The sequence below is a fragment of the Pteropus medius genome, unplaced genomic scaffold, assembly GCF_902729225.1.
Source record: "Pteropus medius unplaced genomic scaffold, Ma_sr-lr_union100, whole genome shotgun sequence".
NCBI classification, from domain to species: domain Eukaryota; kingdom Metazoa; phylum Chordata; class Mammalia; order Chiroptera; family Pteropodidae; genus Pteropus; species Pteropus medius.
In genome coordinates this window covers 2,905,176-2,931,859 of record NW_024354502.1, presented here as the reverse complement: position 1 = coordinate 2,931,859, position 26,684 = coordinate 2,905,176, and the positions used below count along the sequence as shown (strand labels likewise).

The 26,684-nt window shown below is 39.4% G+C and overlaps 1 protein-coding gene and 1 long non-coding RNA gene across 5 annotated transcripts in view; both read left to right on the top strand.

The window, feature by feature from the left end:
* The window catches only part of NSMCE2 (NSE2 SUMO ligase component of SMC5/6 complex), a 202,651-nt gene that overhangs the window by 98,386 nt on the left and 77,581 nt on the right, over positions 1-26,684 (top strand). For 3 of the 4 annotated variants that reach the window (XM_039853616.1, XM_039853614.1, XM_039853617.1), the window contains one exon: positions 8,050-8,133. The exons of the other annotated variant lie outside the window; for it this stretch is intronic. In XM_039853616.1, coding sequence (XP_039709550.1) covers positions 8,050-8,133 — 84 coding nt within the window. The remainder of the gene's footprint in view (positions 1-8,049; positions 8,134-26,684) is intronic. 4 annotated transcript variants of the gene reach the window in all.
* LOC120595482 (uncharacterized) overlaps positions 8,140-26,684 on the top strand; it is a 19,976-nt gene continuing 1,431 nt past the window's right edge. Inside the window, exons 1-2 of the long non-coding RNA XR_005650854.1 lie at positions 8,140-21,087; positions 23,736-23,746. This is a non-coding gene — a long non-coding RNA (uncharacterized LOC120595482). The remainder of the gene's footprint in view (positions 21,088-23,735; positions 23,747-26,684) is intronic.

The window sequence follows — 26,684 nt, the reverse complement described above, 5'->3', positions numbered from 1 at the left end:
AGAAGCGAGACGAGTTAGAAGACTACCACAGAAATCCAACAAGCCATGGAGAATCTGCACTACTGCAGTGGCGGTGGACAAGGCAGAGAGGTGGGGGGGTCTGAGAGGGAGTTTAAGCGCTTAGACTGACAGGCTGAAGACAGTGAGGAAGCCTGGAGTAGGTTAGTAGTCTCCCTTTAAAAAAAAAAAATCACGCACCCTTAATAGTTAAATACTTTGGGGCATGTATCCAGTACAAAAGTTTTAATATTTTGACCCCCTTTCCAGTGGATTTTCTTGCGTATACCCATTTTAGAGATCATTAAGAAGAATGGTGTTCAGGGAGGCTGGAGGAGGAAAGGGTAGCAGTGAATTAGAGTTTGGCTTTGGACATAGTGATTTCGAGATGCCTAACGGAGTGCAGCCATTTGAAGATGCTTCATACAAAGTTGAAAGTGGGTATTAAAGATTATAGAAGGAAAACAATACCAAGCTTATGTTCCTGTGAAATTCACCTTTATCTTCAAGATAGAGTCCAGTTTTGTTTTTTTTTCTCAGTTCTACTTTCCATGTAAGAATACTTATGGATTAAAAAGGAATCTGTTTTATATTATTTTTAGCTACATATCTTTTAATCGATTGTTTTACTGTTTTATCATTTGCTTCTCAACTAAATATTTACAGATTTTTGAAAATTTATCCAGTTTATCCTTAGCAATCTAAATTCAGGAGCGAGTATTCTTAAAATAGACTTTTTGTGTAGCTAAAACATAAAGATCTTTTTGAAGACCTTTTTGATTGAAATTCATCGACCTATTCGCACTTCTTTAGAATATTCAAAAGTATGAAGCCTCAACTTGTCTTCTAAGCAGAGAGATTCACCCAGAGATCAGAATGTCTTTATTAATGGCTTATGCTTTTCAGTAACTTTTTCAAAAGTATAATTCATGTTTCCTTCTGGCCAATCTTTCATTACTGAATTAATACCTACAAAGCCTAGCCCAGAATACTTTCAATTTACTAAGACTCTACAATTATATAATTAACAGCATAAATGCTGGTTAGTTTTTTTGGGGTTAGTTCAGTTGGTTTGATTTTAATTAAGAATACTTAATTAAAATATTTTATCATTGATATTCAGAGCATGTTTCCCTTTGGGGAAGTAGAGATGAGAAACAGCTGTAATCCTCCAGATCTCATGAAGTTCAAGTAACTTTCTTTTTGTCTATTTTTTAGTCATTGTCAATATCAGTATCCTTGATGACTATTGAATAACCAATGAATAGTCTACACTATGACAAGCTGATCACATGCAAATGTGAGAAAGCACCTATTTTTTTTTTTATTGCTTAATAGATAAAGGGTACAAAGAACTCACCAGACTAGGTCAAGTTCAAGTTCACAAAATGAGTCTTTGGTGCAATTAGGCAAAATGGATTCCCAAAACAAGTACCTAAAAATGGAAACCTTCCTATTGGAGGAAATTGCAAAGCAAAATCAAGTCAGTGGGTCTTCCTGATCTTGCCCCTGTCTTCTTAGACAGCAGGGGGCAGCAGCATGAGATATTCGTACCCAGTGGAGCCATTGCCTTTTGCTAGCTCTTCTCTTCGCTGAGTCTGTAAGTAGCAGGTACAACTGCCCTGGAGGAACAGTAAATGGTTGAGATAGAGGATTAAGGCATTGAACAAAATCACAATATGGCTTAGTGGTTGATAAAAATTCCAATATATAATTTGACACATGTTATCCTGTTCTCTTGTTTTTTAAGTCTTTATTCTAGAGAACAAATATTTAGGACTATGAGTCATAGAATGAACCTTGCAGTCTCAGGTGTTTACAGTTGTTTTATAGGTAGTTACAGGATGATCCGATAGACAGGAAGTGCTGTGCCATGGATCATAGATTTAGTCCATGTGAACGAATGATTGCTGACCTCCCTTTGAGAAAGCAGCTTGTTTTCATAGCTTATCAGTGAGTTCACAGTCTATTGCTCTTTGGTATTTGGCCAGTGTAAATCAGCACAGCTATTGCAAGAACAAATTGATTAAAGCATCGTAAGACCTTTGTTCTGGTTCTGCCACTTTCATATTGATAAGTGCTCGGAGACCAGCCTCTTTAAGGGCTTTTTCGCTCCTTGGAAGAGTTTTTCTTTTTTGTGTGTGTTGCCACAGGACTCTGATCATGCTCATCACAGCACTTTTGCACAATGTAGGTTGCAACCGACTGGTGAGTAATGAAATTGCTATAAAAGGTTGTGACCAGCATTTTATTAAAAAGGAAAAGATTACTGAATAGGGTAGATTAGAAATTACCACAGTGTGCATCATGGATAGGAAGAGTATTGTTTCATGAAACTATTGTTTCACTTAAACATATATTTACATATATTGGGTGGTAATGTAAAATACATTTCTTAGTACAGGTCACGGTAAAAAAAAAAATGAAGAATTTCATTGTTACATGAGCCACATCATCGTGGAATTATCAGTTTATAAGTTTATTTCGTCTGCTAGACTACATACCTCTTGAAAGAAGGAATGACGTTTTATCTAATTCCTAATACCTAAGCCAGAGCCAACTGACACATTCTAGGTATTCAGTAAATGTTTCTGGAATGAGTGAATGAATGAATGGATGAAAGTCTCTTCTCTTCTCTGAGCCTCATGTTTCTTTTTCATAAATTTGAACGTTACTGTGGTATCCCACAGTCTTATGGTGAAGATCAGTTGACATAATGGATGCGCAAGTGCTTATGTAAGCGCTGTATGCATATTAAGAATTATTGTCTGGCATAATTTTCGATATTATTGTTGGGCACCTAAACCTCAGGAACTCTTGAAATCTTAACTCAGTGTTCTAAAGATGACATATTTATTGCAGTACTATTAATAGTAATGAGATGTCCCTTTTTAGGTATTGAGTCAGGAGACAAACTTGAAAAATTAGGTATGTGCCTTTTTTTAACTTTATTATGGAACATTTCAACGTACAAAGTAGGCCCAGTAGAAGATGAACTTCTGTGTGCTTATTTTCACCTTCAGCAAACAGCATCTCGCAGCCAATTTTGTTTCATCTACGTCCTTCTCCACCTCCCCCTTCCCCTATTACTGTGAAGCAAGCTGTGTTTCATTTTCCTTCCCCTCTTCCTTCTCCTGCTCATCCTTTGCCTTCCTCTCCCACCTTATTTACTCCTCCTTTTCCTCCTCCTCTTTCTTTTTACCTTTTCAAGTACATATAAATAGTCTTAGCATTCTTTTAACATGTGATCATAAGTACCAAGAACTGTGGGTCGGTAGCTTAGACTAAAGTACCGATGTACTACTGTATGATGAGTTATTCTCTCATAAGAAGCAGCAGGTAAATAAGATATTTTATTTCCCAAGATTTTCATATGATGGTGACCAACTACATTGCAACACAGTGGTCACATTCCAGAGTTGTAACTGCTTCTGCAGGCGTAGTTACACAATTGCCAACTCTGTCATCTTGTACAAGGATGTGACTGTACAGAAAAGTGAGGAGTCTGAAGCATGACAGATCTCTTTTAAGCCTTTTGAATTTTTGTTTTCTATCATATAATAGCCTCTAGTGAGGCAACGTAGACTTTTGGAATGCTGTAAGGCTGTAATAAACTCCGCCTTCAGATGACAGCCCAGGGTTGTAACATGTAACTCAGAAGTCAGAATCCTTTAGAAGAAAAGAATTTTAAAAGCATAGTAAACAAGAATCATTTATGTGATAAATTTTTATTGATCTTTCTTGGTTTTCATCATTTTCTGATTTGGGTTTTAATATAATACAAGTAATCTTAAACCCTAAGGTTGTTTAATTCTGTGAAATATTTTATTTATGTAGAATTTTTCTTCCTTAAAGTCAAAAGTGGAATTTGTTTTGATTTTTAACAAGGTATCGCTAAGCTTTGCCCACTGCCGTCACTGAATAGTTTGTAACTTTGCATGGTTGAATTGTTCAACGGTTTTTATTCATTCTTGAAATTCTTTTCCAAAATATAATGAATATAAGTACACTTTTATTTTAAAATATTTCGAGCCGTATTTGTTCTAATTCAAGGAGATTGCCCCATGCCCACATGGGGAGGGCTGTGGTTTGGGAGTAACAGAGAGATGGAGGAGGTGAAACGCACGTGGTCAGAGCGTCGTGACTCCAAAACTGGTAGATCACAGATCAAGGCAGTTTCTAGAGGTCAGGGACATCCCCATTCCTCCAGTCTTCCCTGCCGAAAACCTGGAGATGGCCGTCTTTTCCTCGTCTGTTCCCTACACCCAATCAGTAGGTCCTTATTGATTATTAGAAGAATCTCTGGGGTTTACCTTTTCTGTCCCCATGATCAGGGCCTCAGTTCTGATCTTTATCAACGTGCCTCTGGACTGTAATCAGCAGTTGAGAAGAAATGAACTAATGCATTAGATTTTGACCTTGCCATTTTCTGTACATTTCATCCCTGTAACAATCCGGAGAGATAGGAAGTTACCTGTATTTTTCAGATTACAAAAACTGGTCAGGCTTTTTCAAGTATGTTATATTGCTAACAAATGACCTCGCTCCGAGTCTGTCTTCCCCTGTTATACAGGAATACCAAGACAATCTTTCTAAAATGTAATTTTTAATATAACTTACTTAAAACTTATAGTTACTGATTTAGCACTTTACAAATTACCAGTGATTTTTCACGCTTGATCTCATTCTGCACAAACTACTCCATGAGGTTAGTATTATCTCATGTGACCACCTTGTACAGTAACCAGGATTGACTTCTCGTTCCCATCAAACCAGTTAGTAGCTCTTACTATGGATGGCGTTCCACATTTTATGTGATGGCTCTGTTTTGTCCATTGAATCATATGTCTGCATGTCAACTGGAGTTGGCTTTATCCAAGCGAAACTTCCGTATTGTCCTCTTCAGGTACCATCCTCATTTCTTCCCTAATGTCTGCTCAAGACAAAACTCATCCACCTCTTTCCCCACCCCTGTTCTCTCACTTAAACTCTTCCGGTCCTTCAGCACCCATTTTAAGTCTTATCTTTTGAAGAAACCTTCCTCAATAATTTCTTTCTTTCTTTCTCTTTTTTCTTCTTGGTTTCCTTTTGTCAGATATGTTTGCCCTTGAATATATATTTTAAAATTTCCCCCCAACTATAAAATATATGCTTTGTGTAAAAATATTATATAGGATATTTGAGAGTGAAGAGATAGCTTCTGGCTTCCCAGTTCTTGTCTATAGAAGTAACCACTGTTATGTGTCTTTGCAGTTCTATTTTTATGCAAGAACAAGAATGCCCACAGGCACACATTTGCACACACACCTGCTTACACACGTGGGAGATGAATGTCGACATATATTGTATACGCAGACACCATCCTACAAATTTCTTTTTTCATTTGAAAATATATCTTGGAAATTTTCTATATCAATAAATATAAGTGATTTCATTTAAACGTATCTCTTTATTACCTGACATTATTTCACATCAAATTATTTTATGCACGTACATCTTAACTTTCTTTGCCAAAAGGAAATGGAAACTCCATGGCAGGAGCACTTACGTATTCGTTCTCTTTTCCGTGGCTTTTATTCTTTACTCTTTCTGCATTTACTGCATGTTTCACTATTTGTGCTGTGGGAAAATGAAGATGTTTGCCTCCAGACCCCTAAGGAGTTAGGATCTGGTGGGTAAGAATCTACATTTATACATATAACTAACACAAGGAGGAAATTGAGAAGTGACACAGATTCCTGTTACTGAAAATATGGCCGATTCGAACAATCCTCTTGCTGAAAATAATTGAAAATGTTGAATATGTATGAGAAGACCTCAGAGCAGCAAAGAGCTGAAAAGATAAGGAATTAAAGGCCAAAATCTAAGGAAAAGTGAAAGTTCAAAGAGGCTTAGGGACGGAAGCTGCTTTTGACCGAGGGCATTTGCAGATTCAGGCAAATTTGAACTTTGCCTGTTCCATAGGTAGTAAAACTATACAGAAACCTAGGAAATGATTAACAAAAAATTCAGAATAATGATTTTGGAGAGGGTAGGAGCATGCAAGGAGTTTCTGGGGTTTCAGAATTTTCTATTTATTGACCTAGTGGTAGCTATACAGAGTAATTTATTTTCTAAACTGAACATATTTATTTTGTGCACTTCTTTATGGACATAATTTACAACAGATAATTCAATATAAAAGAACAAATTTCAAGACAGTATATATTAGTATGATCCCAGTCGTGCATATATGTCATATAAATGGGTGTGTGCATGTGTGTATTATATAAATGAGATGTGTAATATAAAGTTACGTATAGATGTACACATATATCTAAATATGCATGTGTTGAGGAGTACAAATGTGTGTGTGTGTGTGTGTGTGTGTGTCTGTGTGTGTGTGTGTGTGTTTGTGTGTCATATGTAGATAAAAAGATCTGGAAGAGTATTGGAACTACTGTGGGCGACCTTGAAATATAGAACAGGGAAGGGGAAATAGCAAGGAAGGAACTTGTAGTTTGTGCTAATTTTTTAAAATCATCATTGTTATTTAGTACATTTTTTAAATCAGATCTAAAAAAAGATGGTTTCTGTCTCTGCTCCTAGATATAAAAATATTCCCTCCACCATGCTCCATGCCGCTTGGCACAGTACCTTTTCTTTAAAAACATGGCTTGTTCTTCTGCTGTATTGTAAGCTATTAAAGGGAACGAGACAGTGCCATGTGTATCTTTATGTTCCTCGTACTTGTTAAATCTCAGTACATAGTAGAAGGTCTGTAACTATTAGTGGAAAATGAATAAATAAATGTACCTTTAGAAGAACCTAGGATTCAGGGATCCAGCAGATAGAACACGTCCTGAGAGGCTCTTGTTATACTTCTGAGTATCGTTTTGTACCTGGCACAGCAGTGGGCATAATGTTGGCGCAGTCGATTTAAATTTGACGGACACTTTGTGGAACCTGTAGGCAAATGTGGATTCCATCATGTGGTGCCCTTCTGGATCCCAGGGAGCAGGAAAATAAAAAAGCTCTCTGAAAATTAAACTGAGAAATGAACACCTAACAGATTAAAGCCAAGAGAGGCAATCTCTTAAGAGACCAGAAGACTCCTTGGGCCGTAAGATTTGTCTGTAACCTAATTGAAGGTTATAAAAACACACAAACATCTTAAAAACACACAAACACATAAACTCTGCCTCAGAAGAGGACTTTCTCTGTCTCCAAAACAGAGAAAAAGAAAAGCTATTAATGTAATTGTCGTGACACCTACAAAACACTGTCTGACCAGTCATACCTGCCAGGTGAAGGCCAGCGTCCCAGCCTGCCTGGCAGGTAGATAATGCCGGTGTAGACAGCTGCGGAGCCTCATGCCATTATGCACTGGAATCCTGTGTAATTAACTTCACTCGCTCTGCTTCCAGGCTTTTACCCAACTTCCCTCTGCTGATTTGCCTTCCCAAGGTGATAATTCACCGTCGGGCTGATACAGACGGGGACATGCAGGGTGCCTGATTCTTCTATTGCTCACTGTAAATAATAAAGTCGCTTTCTTTTTCTTTTTTTTTTAATACATCTGTGTCTTGTGAGTTTTGTTAGCATGAGTCTGCATTCCCGGGTCCAGTCAATGAGGTCGGGTATCAGAGTCTGCGAGGCTCCTCAAGGTAAACACCGCCGTGTGGGCATCTGTCAGAGCGGACGGCTGGGTTTTCCGTGTGGTCACGCTCCATGCTTCCTTTCCATTCCACACACGTCACTAGCGTACTTCTCCCCACATGCTCTGTAAAGAGCATCTTAATCATGTGCACATTTCAGTTAGAGAGCATCAAATAGTATTATCTCAGTGACAGTAGATCTTTCCCTCTGGGTGAGTATTATTTGTTTGGATTTGCAAATTTCACACCTTCATGGATAACGGAGCATATGTACACCCCATTTCAAGGACCTCCGAAAACATTTCCAGTTCTGCCCTCACCCCCTCTTCTGATTTCGCTTCTGCCTCTCATCTCATTGTCAGCATTGGTCCTGGCATCATGCTCGGTCGGTTCCTAACTCAGGTCTCTCTTGCAGCGGGGAGACCTAAAGAAGATGGAAGACGCAGTGAGTGCGACAAGATTAAGGATAAGGAAGCGAGTAGAGCAGGCAATGAACGAGGTTATAGAATTTTTTTTCCTCCATTCTGTTCTTTCTCTTTCCTCAAAACAATCCCAGTTGCATTTGAAAGGGTTTCAGATCCCCCACATTGCTAGGGAAGAACTAAAACACGTGTTCTCAGAGACATGTTCAGCCTATCTGTGAATGCAACGGGACCTGAACCAGATTTCATTTATAGCAGTTTCTTGCCAAAAAAGGGTATGAGTGTAGGTAACAGGGCGAAACCCAGTACGACTCTTAGGTGAATCCCAGAAGTTTAAAAAAATTAACTGACGCGTCACATAAGTAGACTATTGGGCGGGACTCCGTCAGCCAGCAGTTTTTCCACTCTCTTTCCTCTTCCTCCCGGTTCACTTCAACTTCCGGCCGGAATAACTGATCACTCAATTTCACCATAAATTTGTCAGGAATTACCCAGAGCAATTCTCAGTCGTCTCTGTGGTTTAAAATAATACATTTTATTCGTAGGTTAGGACCTCAGACATTGCGGATGGCATAGGTAAATACAGAAACCTAAAAAGACAATTTTTTTTTTTTTTAGAAACTTGGTTCCTAAAAACTATTGTTTTAGCAATCACAGTTTTGTTCATTTATACAATTCGAGTTCTGCAGCAAAGTAAGATGCTATTGGATTAATAGTATGTATAATAAATTCCCGAGGTTCTCTCCTGTCCCTATACATGGATACAGAGCTAGTCTTGTGTACCGATGTTAAATGACATGGGGCCAAATGGCTGTATCAGTAGTCGTGGACCATTCTTGATTATTTAGATGCTGGTTAACCAGTCAGTGAATTCTTTAGGCCTTTTCACCACATCCACTATCCTCTGGCTCTCATTGTCTTTGGATGAAGAGTATGCTAAGGAGGACAGGGTCCATTTTTCATCCTTATGTGAGCAAATTTTGTTTCATAGCCAGAGACATCTTGCACTTAAGAGCAGTAGCTACACTGTGGGCTCTACAGTGATGGAAATTAGACTAGGTATCATTGAAATACTCAAAATCAAGGTTATCATGACCTCTGAAGTGCTCATCCTACCTTAGAGGGTTAGTATTAGGCAGTATAGTATGTTTTATGCTGATACAAGTAATTACCAAAAAGGGGAAAAAAACATTCTCTTCCTTCATTAAATGCTTTATGAATATGGTCAACACTTATAAAAATAAAAGAAAATGAGATAAGAAAAGAAAAGAAAGAAACACCTACAACTTTCAAAACTACCAGTGTTTTTCAGAACTTACATACATTTTCTCATTTTCCAAAAGTGAGTGATAAGAGTCCTGCAAATAGGGACGTCCATAAACTCTACTCCAAATAAAGACAGGAGTAGAGTGAGCCGGAGGAAGATGCTCACCTGGGAAGTAGTGAGTGCTTGACCCCCTCCTCTCCCTGCCCCTGCCTTCTCATAAGCCCAGGCCACGGTCTGCCTTTTGCTGCTTTTCTTTCCTTCTGTCGAAGGTCAGAGTCTAGACAGGGACTCACCGGACAGAACTGAAAAGACGGCTAGACTGGTAGAACAGAACCGTCCTGAAGCCGGGCAGCATTATGGCAAGCTGAAGTTTGCAATTTTCAAAATTATACAGAGAGCTTCAGACATGACATCCTTTGTAAGGAAGCCAGCCTTTCACACAGCGATTGCATAAGGACCCTATATGAAATGGCAGAGTAGACTGAAGGTCCTGTTCTCTTTCTGTTCTGCCTTTCTAAATTCTTTATCTGGCATCAGCTGTTTTCTTCAGTCTTCCTGCTGCCCTCTTAACTCCTCTGAGTCTTGTCCCTTTTCAGTAAAAAAGGTTTACCCTGGGCTTGATGTCATTCAGTTCATGTGTGTGTTTGTGTGTCTCTGTCTGTGTTGTGTGTATGTGTCTACAATTTGATTTTGTTAGTTTGTAGTACACTTTATCTTTTCTAACCAAATAAACTGCAACAGTAATCTTTCTCAAATTTTTAGGATGATAAACTCTAGATAGACTGAAAATTACCCTAAAAAAATGTATATACACGCACAAAATGTTGAGTCCAATTTCATAATGTTCATGCACTCAGTTACTTATTTATGGATCCCAGCGAGATTCAGAATCTGTGTCCGTTGATGGAATTCCAAAGTAATCTACTTTCATGGTCACTGGTGATATTCGAAAATGTATTTATTTACCAGATACTCACTGAATGCCAACTCTGTGCCAGAACTGTGCAGGACACTGGGATACAGTGAAAAGGACAGTGGCCCACCCATCAAAATTTACAACATAGTTGAGGAAACAGACAAGTAAACGGACCATTACAATACAGAATAGATGCAATATTAGGAGAAGTACGGGATGCTTTGGAGAGCACAGAAGGTGAATGTTTAATTCAGCTTTGGGACATCAAGAAATTCTCCTTTGAATGATGCCTGAGCCGTTCTCCCAAGTAGAAGGAATGCTATGTACAAAGTCGAGAGAGTTATAGACTTGTTTGTTGTGTTGAGAAATTAGATTTGATTTTAAAGGGCCTTACGTGGAGGGATGATAAAAACTGTCTAGTGGGAAGAGAGAACTCCGCCTGTAGCATGGAGGGTGGGTTGAGGGGAGGCAGGACAGGAAGCTGGGAAACTGTGGTAGGAAGCCTGGTAGAAAATAATAGTGATTTTAACTAAAGTCCTGACAGCATGGATGAAAAGACGAGGATACGTTGAAAGGATATGTATCGGAAACCACAGAATTTTAGCGATTGACTGAATTCAGTCCTTCGACAAATACTTATTGCGCTACTATGTTAGACACTCTAGTAGATATGGCGGGGAACTAGAGAGACACCATCTTTGTTCTCAAGTCTAGTGCTGATGACTTTCAGGCTTCTGGGATGGATAGCTCAGTGGATGATGGTGCCGTCCGTCAGAGATGAGGCAGAAGCGTGTCTCAGACCAGATGTCCCTGGTCAGAAGTGCTTTTTCAAGCTATGAATACCCCTCCTGAGATCTCAGGATGTCCTTGTTGCTGTGAATCTCTGCGTTGAATGAGAGTTGTTACTGATGAGAGAATGCTTCTATGTAAACAATATTCAGGGAGGGGCTTGAGAACCACTGACAGAGATGACAGTTGGATACAGGAAGTAGATGAGATCACCCAGGAAGAGTTTGTAGAATGAAAGGAAAGGAGGGCTGAGGCTTGGACATGGCAGAACCATGGAGAAACAAGGAGCCTGATGAAAAAGCCAGGAGTGTGTAAAGAATGTAAAACATGTTCCAAGATGGAGCCAGTGGGACAGATGGGAGGATTAGCACTGTGGCAGCAGCGGTCAGCTTCAGGATGTGCTGGCTAGGCTTCTGCTTCAGGACGATAACCTGAGCTTACATATTAAACTTCCCACGTTTATCACCAACCTTAGCTGAAGGGAGTCACGTCAGGAGCCTTCACATCAAAGGGCTCAAGAGCGGCCAGCAAAATATGATGAAGAAATTTTATGTTGTGTGAATAAAGCTGTCATTAAATAAGGAGAATAATAATTATGAAAAAGTCACTCTTAAACACATTCTATCAAAATTGTTATATTTCAAAAATGACTAAACTGTAAGCATCCAGATATGAGGGTGGGGTGGCGTGGAGTGAGGAGAAGCTGTTACCCTCAAAAGGGAAGTACATCTGTACCCAGTCACCTCAGCGCTGTGCGAAGAGCAGTGACACGTCACCTCAGACATTAGAGGAGAAAGGATTGTCATTCCAATTTTACATCGAGCTGAGGCATCTTTTCTTGAAAGGGCAACAAAAAGATCATCTTTGATGCCGAATGACTCACAAAATATCCCACTTTTCTACTTGCCCTGAAAAAAAAAATTAGCTGACTTAACTTTACCACCTGAAAGTTATCATTAGCAATCCCACTTTTTAGATAAAGAAACGGAGACTTTTTAAGCAACGCTGAATCAGTTGCCCAAGGTCTGACAGGGGCTGTGTCAGAGCTGAGATTTGAACTCTTTTGGACTTTTTTCCTACAGTATATATACTGTCCTGTGCTGCCACCACAAGACACGAGCCCTAGATGAGGAAATGGGCTTAGGCTTATAGCAGTGAGACTGGCTTTTCAACATATCGAGTTTAAGAGTTTATATAATATCAATTTGGAGATAAACCATCGGAAATATGGTCTGGAGTCAAGGGAAAGAGTCAGCTAAAAACATCATTAGGGATGCCGTCAGGCGCTACGACCTTGCAAATAGATGAGATCAATGGGAGAGTCGGGGTCGTCAGCAAAAAGCAGACAGAACTAATTCTGGAAACAACCAGCCTTGAGGAAGCGAGTTAAGAGAAGTAAATGTGTAAGACCTGGCAAAGGATGGTAAATACAGGAAAGAAGAGCAAGCAGGTCAAATAAACATACTGTATTTCATTCGTTTTAGGACAGACTATTTCTTACATTTTAGTATCTAAAATTAGCATATGTTTACTATCGATGAAGTCTTATAATTGGCACCTTTTTTACTTAGTAGTGCATAAAATAATGGTGAGTTTTATAACCGAAGGAGTATTTTAATCTTGTAGTCAATGGTTGAAAATCTATTTGTGTTTGTCCATTTCTAAATTATTTTAGAAAGAAAGCATACCTTTAACTTTCATTGGCTAAGCAGCGTGTAGATTAGATTAAATGGCTAGTCAGTCACGTGCTGTGTGGGTAGTTCAGGAGCTCAAGGCTCAAGCACTGCAGCAAAGCAGAGTCATTTAAGGTGTCCTCATCCACCAGCTGTGTCCCTTGGGTAAATCTCTTTACCTCCTTAAGCCTAGCTTTTCTGGCCTATAAAACAAGGATTAACAAACGGTACCTTTTTCTTAAGATTATTACAAGAATTAAATGAAATAGTACATACAAAGCACTTAACATTATGTGCCTGGCAGATGGTAAGCTCGCAGCTCTCCTTACTGTTTTCCATATTGCTTTCTCAGATCGAAAGAAATAACTGTCCTCCTCCTCTCACTCCAGAGTACTGCCATGTGACATCGGAAATAGGGAAATGCACAGGGAGTTTATGTACGCTATGTGAGCTCCGTGTTGCTTGGGCTTGAAGAATGTTAAACTTGTGTTATCTGCTAGAGAATTTGAATTAGCAGGTGTACACGGATTCCGAATTTTTTTGAGTCTAGCCCAAAGCCTTGCTTACAGTAGATGCATAATGAAGCACTGATTGATAACAATTAACCCTGAGGGGGCAGGCTCTGTGTGTGTGTGTGTGTGTGTGTGTGTGCTTGCGCTCTAAACAAAAAAGATGCGGGTTTTGTGGAGAGGTGTTTGGGGAATTCCTGTAGTATGTCTCAGATGGATTGCACGAAGTTTTTTTTCTTTTACTTTCCTCTTTATCTCTGATCAGTTCCAGGGGATTTTATAGTTTCTCAGATGTCATGGGTAAGAAGTAGTAGCCGCATAAACATTGGGTAGTGAGTGCAGATAGTGTTATAAATATACCTCTTAGTTTGTCTTATAAAACCAGCATTCCATGAGACTTATCTTTATTATGGGATTGTTAAATTAGTATTATGCCTTTCCTCCAAAAAAGTTTAAGATGAAGTCTTTTAGGCAGTTTGATTTACAAGGTAATTACATTTAGGAAATGTAATTTCCTAAATGTTCTGCCACACAGGAAGAATTCTGAGAAAATGGTTATTCCCCTGGGGAAAACTGATTTTACTTTCTTGGTTAAAGGCCACTGAGTATTCAGTTAATTATCAAGTCTCACTGATTTTTTGTTGGTTTTTTTTGTTGTTGTTGCTGGTCACAGTCATAACTTCTCATATAAGATTAGTATTTTGGAAACTTCATAGAAAACCTAGAAGAGATAAAAGATTTTCAGGTCTAAGTATGTATTTCTAAAGCTATAATTAGGTATCTCTCTGCAAATTAGTAAACTAAGCTATTATTTTTTTATTTAGTCAAAATTCACCTTTTAGAGTTTGGCTTATAATTTGAATCCTTGTTGATGTCAAATTATTTCATTTTCTTTGACTTTAATAATTACCTTTAATAATTCAAACTCGCATATCTCTTGCTCACATTTCTGCTTCAGTCGTGTTTAAAGGTGTTTAATGACTGAGGCCTTATGCGTTCTTTCATATTCTATTTAATGGCTAGAGACATGCCTGTGCATAGTATTTGAGTCATCAATGTTTCACAGCACATTTTACCAAGAAATGTAGTGCATCATCGAGTAATCAAATTACAGTGATATCTGTTAATGGGACCCAGTTTGCAAAAATTAAATAGTGTCCCCCTGTAAAAGAAAGAAAATTAACAAGACTCACCATTCAGATTCTGAGGTTTAATTAGCTCTGACTTGCTAAAAAAGGAAACAGAGCAGGTAAATACTATATACTTCCCATATATAACAAATTATGAATCACTGCTGATTTTTTATATAACTGACCCACATGGATTCTGCTGTATTCTTTTATCTATGCACCTCAGTTTTTTTGTTTTGTTTTGTAAAATGGACTATAATTTGATTATCTCATAAATTCGTCCCATTTCTAAAATGCTGTAAGACGTTAAGCCTAATTTCCTTTGAACCTTAATCCTCTTGCCAGTCGATATGGTGGAGTCGTCTGGAAATGACCCTCCTTGGTGCAAGTGACTGACTGACATTGTGAAGTTCCTTGTGGGCAGTTTGGTACGAAGTGGATCCATTTATTCAGCAGACTAATGCCATGTTCGTAAGAGCTCCTAGTTTAGTAGTGTTGTGGTTTTAAAACCTAGCCCCCAAATTCTTTGACACTCCTCCCATCAAAAGGTGGGGCTGTGCTCCCTCCCTTGAATCTGGGCTCTGGACTGCCCGACTATAGACTCTTATTCAGCTTCTCTTCAGAAACTTTACCGGTTTCTGGGTGGAGGCCTTAAAAAACTAGCAGTTTCCACTTCCTGTCTCTTGGGACCCTCACTTTTAGAACCGAGCCGCCATGCTGTGAAGATACCTGAGCTGCTGCCCCACGGGAAGACCCGGGCAGACAGGGCCTGCCAGCCAGCACCCACTGTCACCTCTAGGAATGGACCATGCCGGAAGCGTGCTCCAGCTCCAGGAGAGCTGCCCCAGCTGACACGGCTCTGTGTGGAGCAGGGACAAGCCGTTCTCACTGGGCCCTGCCCAAATTGCAGATTCATGACCAAAATAAATGACTGTTGCGTTAAACCACCAAGTTTTGTTGCCAGAACAAGGTAGACACAAACAAGCAATTTTGAAGGTGTGTAGAATTGCAATGGCAGTGATATAGGTATCACAGCAACACAGAGACACCTAATCCTTCCTTCACCATCAAGGAAGACTTCCTCAATGAGATGACAAGTCAACTGCGTCCTGAGTGAGTAAGGGTTAGCCAGGTGTGGGGAGAGAGGGTGGGGTGTGCTGGGCAGAAGGGACAATAGCGTGATGAGAAGTAAAGCCAGTGTACAGACTAGAAAGTGTGCATCCCTACTGACAAATAGAAATGGAAATCAGATCTTCTAACTCCTAAGTGTTTTCAGTTGTGCCACCTACAGTTTTGGAGCTGAGACTAGGTTGGGTTCATCTAATCCTAACTCCCCTTTTACAGATGAAGCGACTGAGGCAGCAGCCTGGCGAAGTGAAAACGCGACCGTCCCAGGTTGGGTTGCCTGGGAAGCCGACGCTGGTGTGCAGAAGTCTGTTAGGGAGGGTTCTTCGAATCCAGACCTGTGGGAGGGAAGGCGAAGGCGAAGCGGGAGGGGACAGGGTCACACAGAAGTGGAAGTCAGGTTGCGATGGCGCAGTCTCAACAGCAGCTTCAGCCAACGTTGCAGGGACGCCCGAAGGCAGGTGACCCTTCAGAGCCGTCCTGGGTTGGGGAAATAAGGCCAGGCTTTTTACACTCATTGACCAGCCACGGGGTGCTGGTCACTCCAGGAATGGCCATGATCTTGGGCAAGGCGACTCTCTTCAGCTAAAGTGATAACCAAAGGGGGACCCAAAGGTGGCTGAGAGCTGAGGATTTTCTGCCAGCAGTGCTCCCAGCCATGTCACCTCTGAGGAGCATCTGGAGGACACCTCTGTGTCCACCACGGTGGCCTTTGGAGTTATTAGTGCCTTATTCATGGGTTTCCATCCTGGCTACTTACGGGAGGCAGATTCCGGGTAAGCCTACTTTAACCCTCAGGATCCTTCACTATAAAATAGGAAAAATAATGTGAGAGCTAAGCCTTGGTTTCATTTGTGAAATGGGAAGAACGACTGTACAGTCCTTTGGGGAAGGTTGTTTAGAGGATCTGGTGAGATCATGAAGTTCCCAAAGTACCTGTTTCTTTTAGAAAATTAGTTATTATTATTATACCATAATAAAGTATCAGTGCTAGATACATAATATTTGCCATGAAAGTTGCTTGATAAGCATTTCATTAAAAACTGTGCCAGAAATGATTAGTGACTTGCCAGAGGCCAAAGTCAGTGTCAAAGCCAGGGCTGGAAAGCATCTTTCTTACACTACTCTTGAGTTTGGGTTTCAAATTAAGGAATATGGGAGGAGAGATCTCTGTGGTGGGTCATTGTGGTGGAAGGGAGTGGACCCGAACGTGACTTGACCCAGGAGAGGCTGATTCTTTAGGCCCAATGTGAAAATAGGTTTTTCAGAATAGAACCAAGAGGATAAAATTAAATATGAAGTCATCTGAGTAGCAGTACTCTATGAAAACAGCGCTGCAGCAGACGATGATTACAGTTTGGGACAGGTTACTTTGTCCCCAGTGAATATACACGACTGCTCTTTTGTGCGTCTGCACCAGATCTGTCTTCCCCAGCAGATCTAGATTCTGGGCCTGCTGGCTCCCTCACTTACTGGATGTCGAACCAGGGATAATTCACTCTCCCTCTCTGAGCTTGAGTTTCCTCTCTAGAATGAGGATTTGGATCTAGGTAAGCCCTTTCCTATTCTATCATGCTTTAATTCTTTAATTCCCAATCTACCCTACAGCACAGAAAGTTTAAAACAAAACATGGCTATATTATTCCATGCGTAAATGATCTTATTCCACGTGTACAAAGAAACATCATGTGTTGAACCAAACCTACAGACGAAAGTGTTCAATAACTCTTGCTAACAAACCCTGATATTTACCTTTCAATGAGAGAGGAGACAAAAATCACTGTTTGCGAGTCAACCAAAGTACTCCATAGCCTTCACAGAATCGTGTCCTTACCTGCAGTTTTTGTGGAATCATCAAAATTTGTTATTTAACATTTATCGACAATCACTGTTTTGCTGGATACTGTGCAGGGCGAGTTTGTGCAAGTTGAATCCTAGCATCATCAGTCTAGGGAGAAAGTGGAGAGGTGATCAAGTTCATGAAATGCAAACCTTCTTGCTTTCTATCAGAAGACACCTAGACGTTCAAATTTAGTCTAGACCCAATATCGTAAAGCCTTTATTGTTTATGGAAGCATCTGTTTTTTACTTTTCCAATTAGGCCTCTCTGTTCTGCCATTACTATTCTCATGTAATTGGGTTTATGACTTCAGTAGCTTTTGAAATTTCAGCAACTAAACTGTCATTGGAGACTTATCACACTTAAGGCATTTTAATATAACTTGTATTAGTATCTTGAATTCTGGGAATTTAATCAGTATACTCACATTTAATTTTTTTTTTTCCTGAACCATTATACATTTTCCCAGAACAAATATTTAATCCTTATGATTTTGTAACCGAGGGATTTAAAGATTAACTTCGAAAATAGGTCAGGGAAAAACATCTACTTCAGTTTACAGCTAATCAGGCAAGGGAGTAAAAAAAGCAATTTGGAAGCTTTTGAAAAGCATTTGTGAAATCAATTTTATGTAATTTTATGAAAGCTGCTATCTAATATAGCTAAAGTATGAGTCAAACCTTCCATTAGTTTTGCCACTCCTTCATTCATCCATTTATTATTCATCCATTCGTCGTTCATCCATTCATTTACCAAACATTGCTCTAGGCACTGGGGTAACAGAGATAAATAAAACAGCCAGAGTTTACTGTGTGTCAATCCTGTGCCAGGCACTTTGAAACTTGAGAACTGAATGCTTACAGCTCCACAGTCTGGTGCGATGGGGTGAGCATTACAATGGGAGTCCAGTTGTTTTCCTAAACTCACTACTAAGCTGTGTGACTTTAGGTGAGACCCATCCTGTGTTCATTTCCTCATCTCTCCAATGGTATCGCTCGCCCTATTTACTTTATAAGTTTGATATAAGAATCCAATGAAATAGTGATTTTGAAAGAGCGTTGAAAAGTAGCAGGCATTATGCAAAGCCAAGTAATAATCTTGTGACTGTGGTAAGTGGTTTTGACCATTTTATTGCCTCTGTGAAAAGAGCTGAGGATGAGTACATTTTTATTGTTCTCTTGAGCTAGATCTGCGTGTTTATGATGATCGGCCTTACCATTTCTTCCACATGTACCACTGCCCTACTTCCCACCCATCCAGGGGCAGAGACTTCGTAATGAGGTAGCTGGGAGAATGATATCTACAGCTGGTCGCACTTATTTAGAAAATATTATTCAACCCATATACTGCATTAAATCGACAAGTATTGATTATTAAGTACCCAGATTAAGAGAGAAGAGAGAGGGATAAGGGATGAATTGACATCTGTCTTCAAGAAGCCTAGACTTGAATTTGAAAATTCAAAGTGGCCAAATAGAAATCATTATCTTAATTGCAATTTCCCAAAGATCTGTGCAGAGACGTCCAGTTGGCCTTATGTTTGTAGGGGCCGTCTCTCTTAGACACTGAAACGCCCGTTTATCCCTATTGGATCATAGGACAGATGAATCCTATGAGGAAACTAAAAAATTACTTCTAGCTTCATGTTTGATTTTCTGTTAGGTTTTAGGTCTACCATGCTGATGTTCTAGAATGAGATAAAAGGTCTGGTCTTTCCTAGAACAAACCCAATCCTGGACTAACTCGAGACTCCCTCTCCAATCAGCTCTGGAGTTCAGAGGCGTTTGTGTTTTCCTCACGACTGTCTCCCCAGCGCCTAGAACAGCGCCTAACGACCAACACTCACTAACGTGTTTTGAATGAATGAAGGTCTCAGTCTCCCGTGTAGAGTTCTGATACTCTGATACCCCCAGGTAGCTGTCTCCTTGAAGACGGTCTCCAGATTTCCAGTGTCTGGCATGTAATTGGTGTTCTGGATGCTTGTCAGATGAACACAGGGACAGGTGCAGCCAGGACTGTGATGGGCACCCCAAAATCTCCCTGGAGTAAGCCCTAAAAGCAAGGAAACAACTTACGCCGGGGAAGTCTGAGGCGTAGCCCAAAGTGGCCTGCCACACATGTGAAAATTTGCGGAAGCTTCTTTTTTAATCTTAGCTTTTCTGTTTCTTTTACCTTTTCGGCGCTCTCCATGTTCCTTTCAAATAGTAATCCTCAGCGGGATGGATAAAACTGATATTGCAAGAGGCTAACTTGTGTATATTTCTGCTGAGTCCCATCCGAGTCTTTTTTACCCAGTGGCAATTGTCCGTGCAGGATATCCCAGGACAGGGCTGCCTGTTCTTGAAGCCACTTCAGAATCTCGTAAGAGAGAATTGACACAGGATAGGAGAGGGAAGTAGGACAACTGGCCAGAGTTACTTTCTGGGAGTTTATTGTGCCATCTTTCAGCCTCATTGACTCTTCTAACTCTTCTTAAACTAATAATAACACTAAAAAATGGTCTTACTTCTTCCAGTACCTTGACACGTGCAGATATCTCATCTGATCTTCACAGCACATCTATGGAAGTTGCCTTTGTTTTGATGTTACTATTTACACAAATGAGAAATCTCAAGTGAGGCACTTGCCTCAGGCACAAAATTTAAGGAAGTGCCAAAAAAAAAATCCAATAATCGAGATAAATAATATTTTCTGCAATACTTTAAGAATATTCAAATTTATGCAGAATCTGACAGGGCCAGGATTAAGGTATGGCGAATGAGGTGAGCTGTTCAAGTAAGCGCAGGGTCAGGTCCTGTCTTGATTTAAAATTTTCTGTTCTTCATCGTGGATCTTTTTGGCATTAATTTTGATTTTTAGAATATTTCATTTACATTTTAGTTATTTCGATTAATGAGTTTTTTGGGTATCCTCTGAAATTTTGCCCTGAGGCCAGTGCCTCCCCACCCTAGTTCCCATCCTGTCTTAAAGAATGAGTGCCCCAGGTCATACAGCTGGTAAGTAGCAGAGCCCGCATTTGAACCAAGGCTTTCTGACTGCACATCATGTTCTCCTCCCGTCGCACCGCATGGCCACTTAAATGCCTAAGTTTTTTTTGTGTCTGAACGTCTATTGGTCTTTGTGATTGCTCTTTAAATTCTCTTAAGCCCCATTATTTCAGACTATCTGTAATACTCCCTAATGACCTTTCCTTGTATTTTTTTTATAATGCATATTATGTACCCTCTATCATTTTAAATTATTTGATTTCTAAGCATTTCTAGATGAATCTTATCTCAAGGGCACACTACAAAATGATCACCTTGCTTTGAACAAAATTCTGTAACAAATTAAGAACATATGAACATAGCTAACTCCGCATGAGCTGGGGGAGAGGAGATCTATTTTTTATGCACCATTGAATTGTAGAATGAAAGAGTGATTAGAGTAGCAACTATGAATTCAGCAGCATGGCTTATAAAGTCAAAATTCCTACAGATTTTGTTCTTTATTGAAGTTTCTTCAGTGATAAAATGGTAATAAGGACAAACATCACCTTCCGTGGGGGTGGGAGCGAGCGCGTAGGGTGCGGGAGGTGTAAATGATCTTCTTCTGTGAAGATTTTGTTTTTCTGAGGTGCACATCAGTCCTTTGGTCCTGCTATGTAGTTGGGAAGAACAGAAAACTGTCTAACTGGTCGCTTTCCTCACACTTGGCCTTACTTCTGAATAATTTACAAGCATCCTTGAGAATTTCAGGTTCACTATTCCTATTGGGGATGAACAAAAATGAAAGTACAGGGAGTAAAATCAAAGAGAACAGTAGCAGACTTTTGTTTTTCTTTGCAATTAAGTCTTAGTCGAGGTAAAGGGAGTCGAGGGCAAGGAAACAGACCTTGGAATTGATACTCCGGTGTTTATTAAGAAGGATGAAGGGAGATGTTAGGCGTTACTGTCTACCTGGAAATATCATAAGGTAAAACCTCTGATTTATAAATAAAGGCATCGAACACCGGGTTCAAGGACCAGACAGAGAAGTGGAAAAGGGTATGTTCTTTTATTGCTTTACTTTAGTGAGTACAATTATGTATAGGGGCTTTCATTCGTGTGGCATTTTTATGGGAGATTGTGAGAAGTGAGACTAAAAAGTAGGGCCAGACTCCTAAGGGAGTTAAATGCTAGGCTAAGAAATGAAGACTTTATCTTAGAGGTGATATGGAACTATAGGAGACTTTTGAGTGGGGGAGGACCTAATGAAACTAATATATATATTTTAAATTATACAAAACCAAAGTTTATTACCCTCCTCCCAAAGTTTATATATATATACAAAAAGTTTAATCTGGTAGCATTATGAAGGAAAGAAGAAATAGAGACAGGGAGAGGAGTGATTTGTGTGTTAAAACAAGTATTGTGAGCAGTATTTTTGGTTGGTTCAATTAGAAATGCAAGGAAAGGGTGCCTGTGAGATATGTGGCAGAGGAAATTAGCTTTAGTCGCTGGGGCTTATATTGATTATTAGAAGGAGAAAGAGGTTTTAAAAAAAGGACCCTGAGGTTTTATCATGAGTGCCCCCTGAGAATGGTCAATGCGTTACTTTAAAATAAATAAATAAACAAATAAGTAAATAGGAACTGTTTGGGGAGTGAAGGAAAAGATAATATATTCATTTCACACATATTTCTTTGAAGCAATGGTGTGACGAGCAATTCAAATGCCCCTTCGGTTGTTGAGGATGCAGAACTGGAATTGGGAAAAGGACCAAGGCTAAAAATGAATTATTTAGAAGTCGCGTATCCAGATAGAATGTTGAAATATTAACAAGAACTGCACAAAGGGCTGAGATGGACATGTGTCCATTGTCTAGAAAGAGGAAGAAACGTCATAGGAATGGTTCGATATGGAGGAGGTGCAAGGTCTCAGGAGTGTAGGGGCCAAGGGAGGAAGTAATTTCAGGAAGAATGGTGAGGCCAGCACTGCCAGAGCCTGCAGATCAAAACTAATGAGTAATCACAGGAGAAGTCTTGAGCTTAGGAGATAAAAATTGAGATCTAGGAGGAGGAAGAGTGTCAAAAAGTAGGAAGCTAACACAAGAGGTGATTCTGTTGGTTGACCATTATGTGAACTTTAAATGAAGTTAACTCGAGAGATGATATTTTTCCTGGATGACTAGTAGACATTTAAATCTTTCGTGTTTTATCAGTTTCAAAGATATTTTTCTAATTGGCAGATATTAGGGGAAGGGGGGGTGAGATTGTGTCTTTTTTTTGATGTATCTTTAGGTTTCATAATTCTTTTTCATTTTCACAGAATATGAGCTTCTTGTGCATGGCTGTCTTTACTCATTCCCCAAAATGGATTAAGGTAGATTTGGCTTTTTTACTTTGAGTAAAAGAAGCTGGCTCATATATGGCTGATTTGGTTTCATGTGCCCGATGGCCTGCCAGAGCAAAGAAGTAAAATACTGTTGTTTTTCTTTCACTTTTTATTATATCTGTGGAGAAAAAAAAAAACCATACCACTTTAAAATGACACGCCTCTGAATTCCACTCAATGCTTGATTAATTTATTTCCTGTCTCTGTCATGACTTTGAGGAAGATAAGTTTTTACAGCAGGAATTCTGATGGATGTGTACATTCCATGATCACAGCTTTCTATAGAATCATTAAGACTCTTGTTTTACTCTTTGATTGTTTGCTTCTTGGCAATTGTTCTTGGAATCTGACTAAATCTAAAAGCTTAAAAGGCAAACTTGAATCGTTTAGGTCTGTATTGCAAAGGATAACTTGGTTCACTTGAGTCTTCATGACAAGACATCCTTAGTCTCTTATCATCGTCATCATGTATAGTTAAAAACATCAATGAAATTAATTTCTTAAGAGCCTTGTAACCAAGCTGAAAGTATAACAAAGTAAGGTAACGTAACTAGTTAACATGTCCTCTGGAAGACTTTGTTCATTCATTCAGTCATTTATTTCACATTTCCTGAGTACATACATACTTCACACCAGGCTGGAGTAAAAACCAGTCACACACCTGGTGTTCTTCAAGACTAGACTGAAATCTTCACAAGTATTGAGACTCTCCACACAGTGGAATATATGGTGTAGCAGATAGCCTAAGGAGCTGTGAGAAGAGAGAGACTAGCATACGATAAGGAGAGAAGTAACTAAAGAAATTGGAGACAGCATATAGGAGACAGTTTATGCAGATCCTTACTTCACTTGCTAAAGAATCTGAATTTTATCCTGAAAGCAGTGGCGTGTGTTGAATTACTTTAAACAGAACCAGGTCGCGATCAGCATTACGTTACATTCTGCGTAGGATGACAGATAGATTTGAGGTGGAGGGACACCCGGAAGCAGGGAGTCGGTTATAAGACTGTTACAGTAATCATGTTGAGGAGGGTCTTATTTATGCTACTGTCAAGGTGGGCGTGGAGACGGAGTAGGTTTGAGAGCTGTTTGGGAAGTAGCAGTAAGTAGTTGAATAGAAGAGAGAGGAAGGAGTAAGAGACAGGTAGAGTCGAGGACAAGTTTGCGGCTTAAATGCCCAGGCTCTGGGGGACAAAAGACAGATGGGTCAGCTTTTGGCTGCCTTTAACATGAGATTCCAGCAACTGCATCTCCCTAGGCCGATTTAGTCCCTGACATGAATCCTACCTGTTCATCTTTGAAACCAAGGATGAAATGGCTTTTGGCGTCCTTGGACCTTTGAAACAGTACTGAATAGGTGTGAATCAAGTTTCACAGGTAGGAACCCTGGGGTTTCTACATCAGGGCTCTGGAAGATGTGAGCTCACTTTTATTGCAGTGGGTTTCCTTTTGATAGTGGCTTTCGGTCTTGCTTTTTAATAACTCTGTAATCACATGTTTGTTTTCCCTTGATAATGATTATTACACTTAGCACTTTGTAACTTCAAGGAACTCAACAACATTAAATAATTAATTTGCATAATATCCCTATGAGTTAGTAGGTTATTTCCCCGTTTTCCAGATGGGAAAACCCAGAGCAATACTCAGTGACTTACCCAAGGTCACACAGCTTCACCTTGACAGAACTGAATTTTGAATCTACAGTTTCCTTTATCTTATCACATTCATGGTCTTAACTTATTAGACCATGTTTGCCATTTCGCTTATTCAAACATCTCAGCATTTAGATCTAGAAAAAGGCAAGCAGGATACAGGAAAGAGTGAAAGTGACCAAATGACTAAGCCCTGCATATGTGGAGAGGGTGGGAGGGCGGGGCTGGGAATAGTGATATAAACAAGTCTCAACTCTAGTATATCCAGAGAAAGAGTGTCCATTTTCCAGTGGCTCTATGACATCGTTTCAGCTAACAGACCAGTCAATCATTGTGACAGGAAGTGTCATATGGCACACTGGTATAACTTTAACACTATACACAGCAGCAAGAAAACAGTTATTACAGAAATCGTTATATATATATATATGTATGAGTGTGTATATATATAGATATATAGATAGATATATAGATAGATATATATATAGATAGATATATATATATCTATCTATATATATATCTATCTATATATCTATCTATATATCTCAACTGAGTTTGGAGCTAGACAGACCTGGTTGAAATCTCTCCCAAGGGGGAGCTGGATGACTTTGGGCCAGATCCGTATCCTCCAGAAGTGCGAGAAGGGTTAGATGGTGATGCATGTCGAGTGCCTAGCATGGAACCTGACAATTATTGCTCATAAATGGTTGCTCTCATTTTTATTCTCATTCAGAGACAAGATGTCATACTGAAAGGGCCCTTTGATTTTTTTCTGTTGAATGACAGGACCTGGTGAATTAAACTTTTGAGGAATTACAGGCTGTTAAAGAAGCCAGTGAGACATGTTGATCTTGAGTCAGCTAGATACGGTATCACCCCCTCATTCACTGACAAATATGGAAAAGTAATTTCAGGAGGTCAGTCATCAGTGTGGGACTTCCAAAACATTATAGTCATGTTACAGTAAACTTTTTATATTTGTTGTGTCACAAAGATTTATTGAAGTGATAAAAGTTATTATGGAAAACAGTGTGCGGTAACTATGGTAACAGTTATTTGATCTCACAGTAATTAACTAAGCATTTAGTTGCACAATACTTTCACAATGCCTTCCTGGTTAGTTCATTAAACAAAATTAGCTTTTGTTTGAACTGCCTTCCTACAGCGCCTTAAATTTGATTTTAGTTCAAAAGAATTGGAAAGTGTATTTTAAAACTACCTTTCCAACTTACAGTTTATGGACATATTTGAGGTTGCAACTGGATTTCGTTTAATTTTTTTTTTTATGCCACAGCATGATCATGATTCATTGGATTATGCCCTGAAGTGTGTCCTTCAGTTTAGTAGAGTGGGCTAAAAAATGAAGAGTAAAAAATAAAAATAAAAAATAAGAATGGTAAATTGGAAACCAACTTCTTAATTCTGGCCGCATTCCTGGCTCAGATTGCAGAGTGGGGTCAGCTGGTGTCCTTCCCATGACTTAGCTTCTATACCTTTTAAATTGGGTTGATGTATTATAAGTGTTAGAATCCTAAGATCTCATGATATGGTCATTTCTTGATAATCTGCATTTCCTGATGGGACCCGGGGCTAGTAGGTACCCAGGTTTTTAAAGCACTACCCCGTCCAGGTGCCTCTTCTAAACTGTCCAGCATAACTCACGCAGTGTTCAGGTACCTCTGCTTGTGCAAGGTGGAATATATTGCAGATGATTCACCTCAATGATGTTATTCTCAGAGAATTTCCAGAGTTCTCGAGATAAGGGCCTTTCAAATTGTGTTTAAGAAAGACACATCTGCTCTACATACCCGTCTCTGCTCACCCTCAATATACAGTTGAAGCTTAACCCATACTGTTTGGCAGATTGTTCACTCGATTTTTTAAAGACAGTACGAGCTTTTAAAAACTAGTTGCTTTCTGACTTGTGTGTCAAGTTCTTCTCTCCATTAACTGGATGTCACCTATCTATTTTCAGTTGGGCGAGTACTTGGGGACCGTAACAATTCCAGTTCTATGCGTATTTATTTGCCTAATTAGGTTGTTTTCTATGTAGAATAAATGAATCTTCAGTTTCATTGATTAGGGTTAGAATTCTAATGATTAGAATCTATTTGTTTGTAATTGCTCTTAAAAATTTTTTGGCCAATTTGAAGATAATAAAAACAATAATAATGGAATAAGTTATTCCACGTGGCTTTGACACCTGGCTCATTTTTTCCCCATCTTCCCCATTCCTGCTTTTACCCTGTATGATTTTGACACCTCAGCTGAAAAGGCCCCTAAAACTCTTCACACCTATTTCCTCTTCCATAACCTCTTCCTCTTCATTGAACAGTGTCTTTCTTTCACTCCATTTGGAAAAAAAAAAAAAAA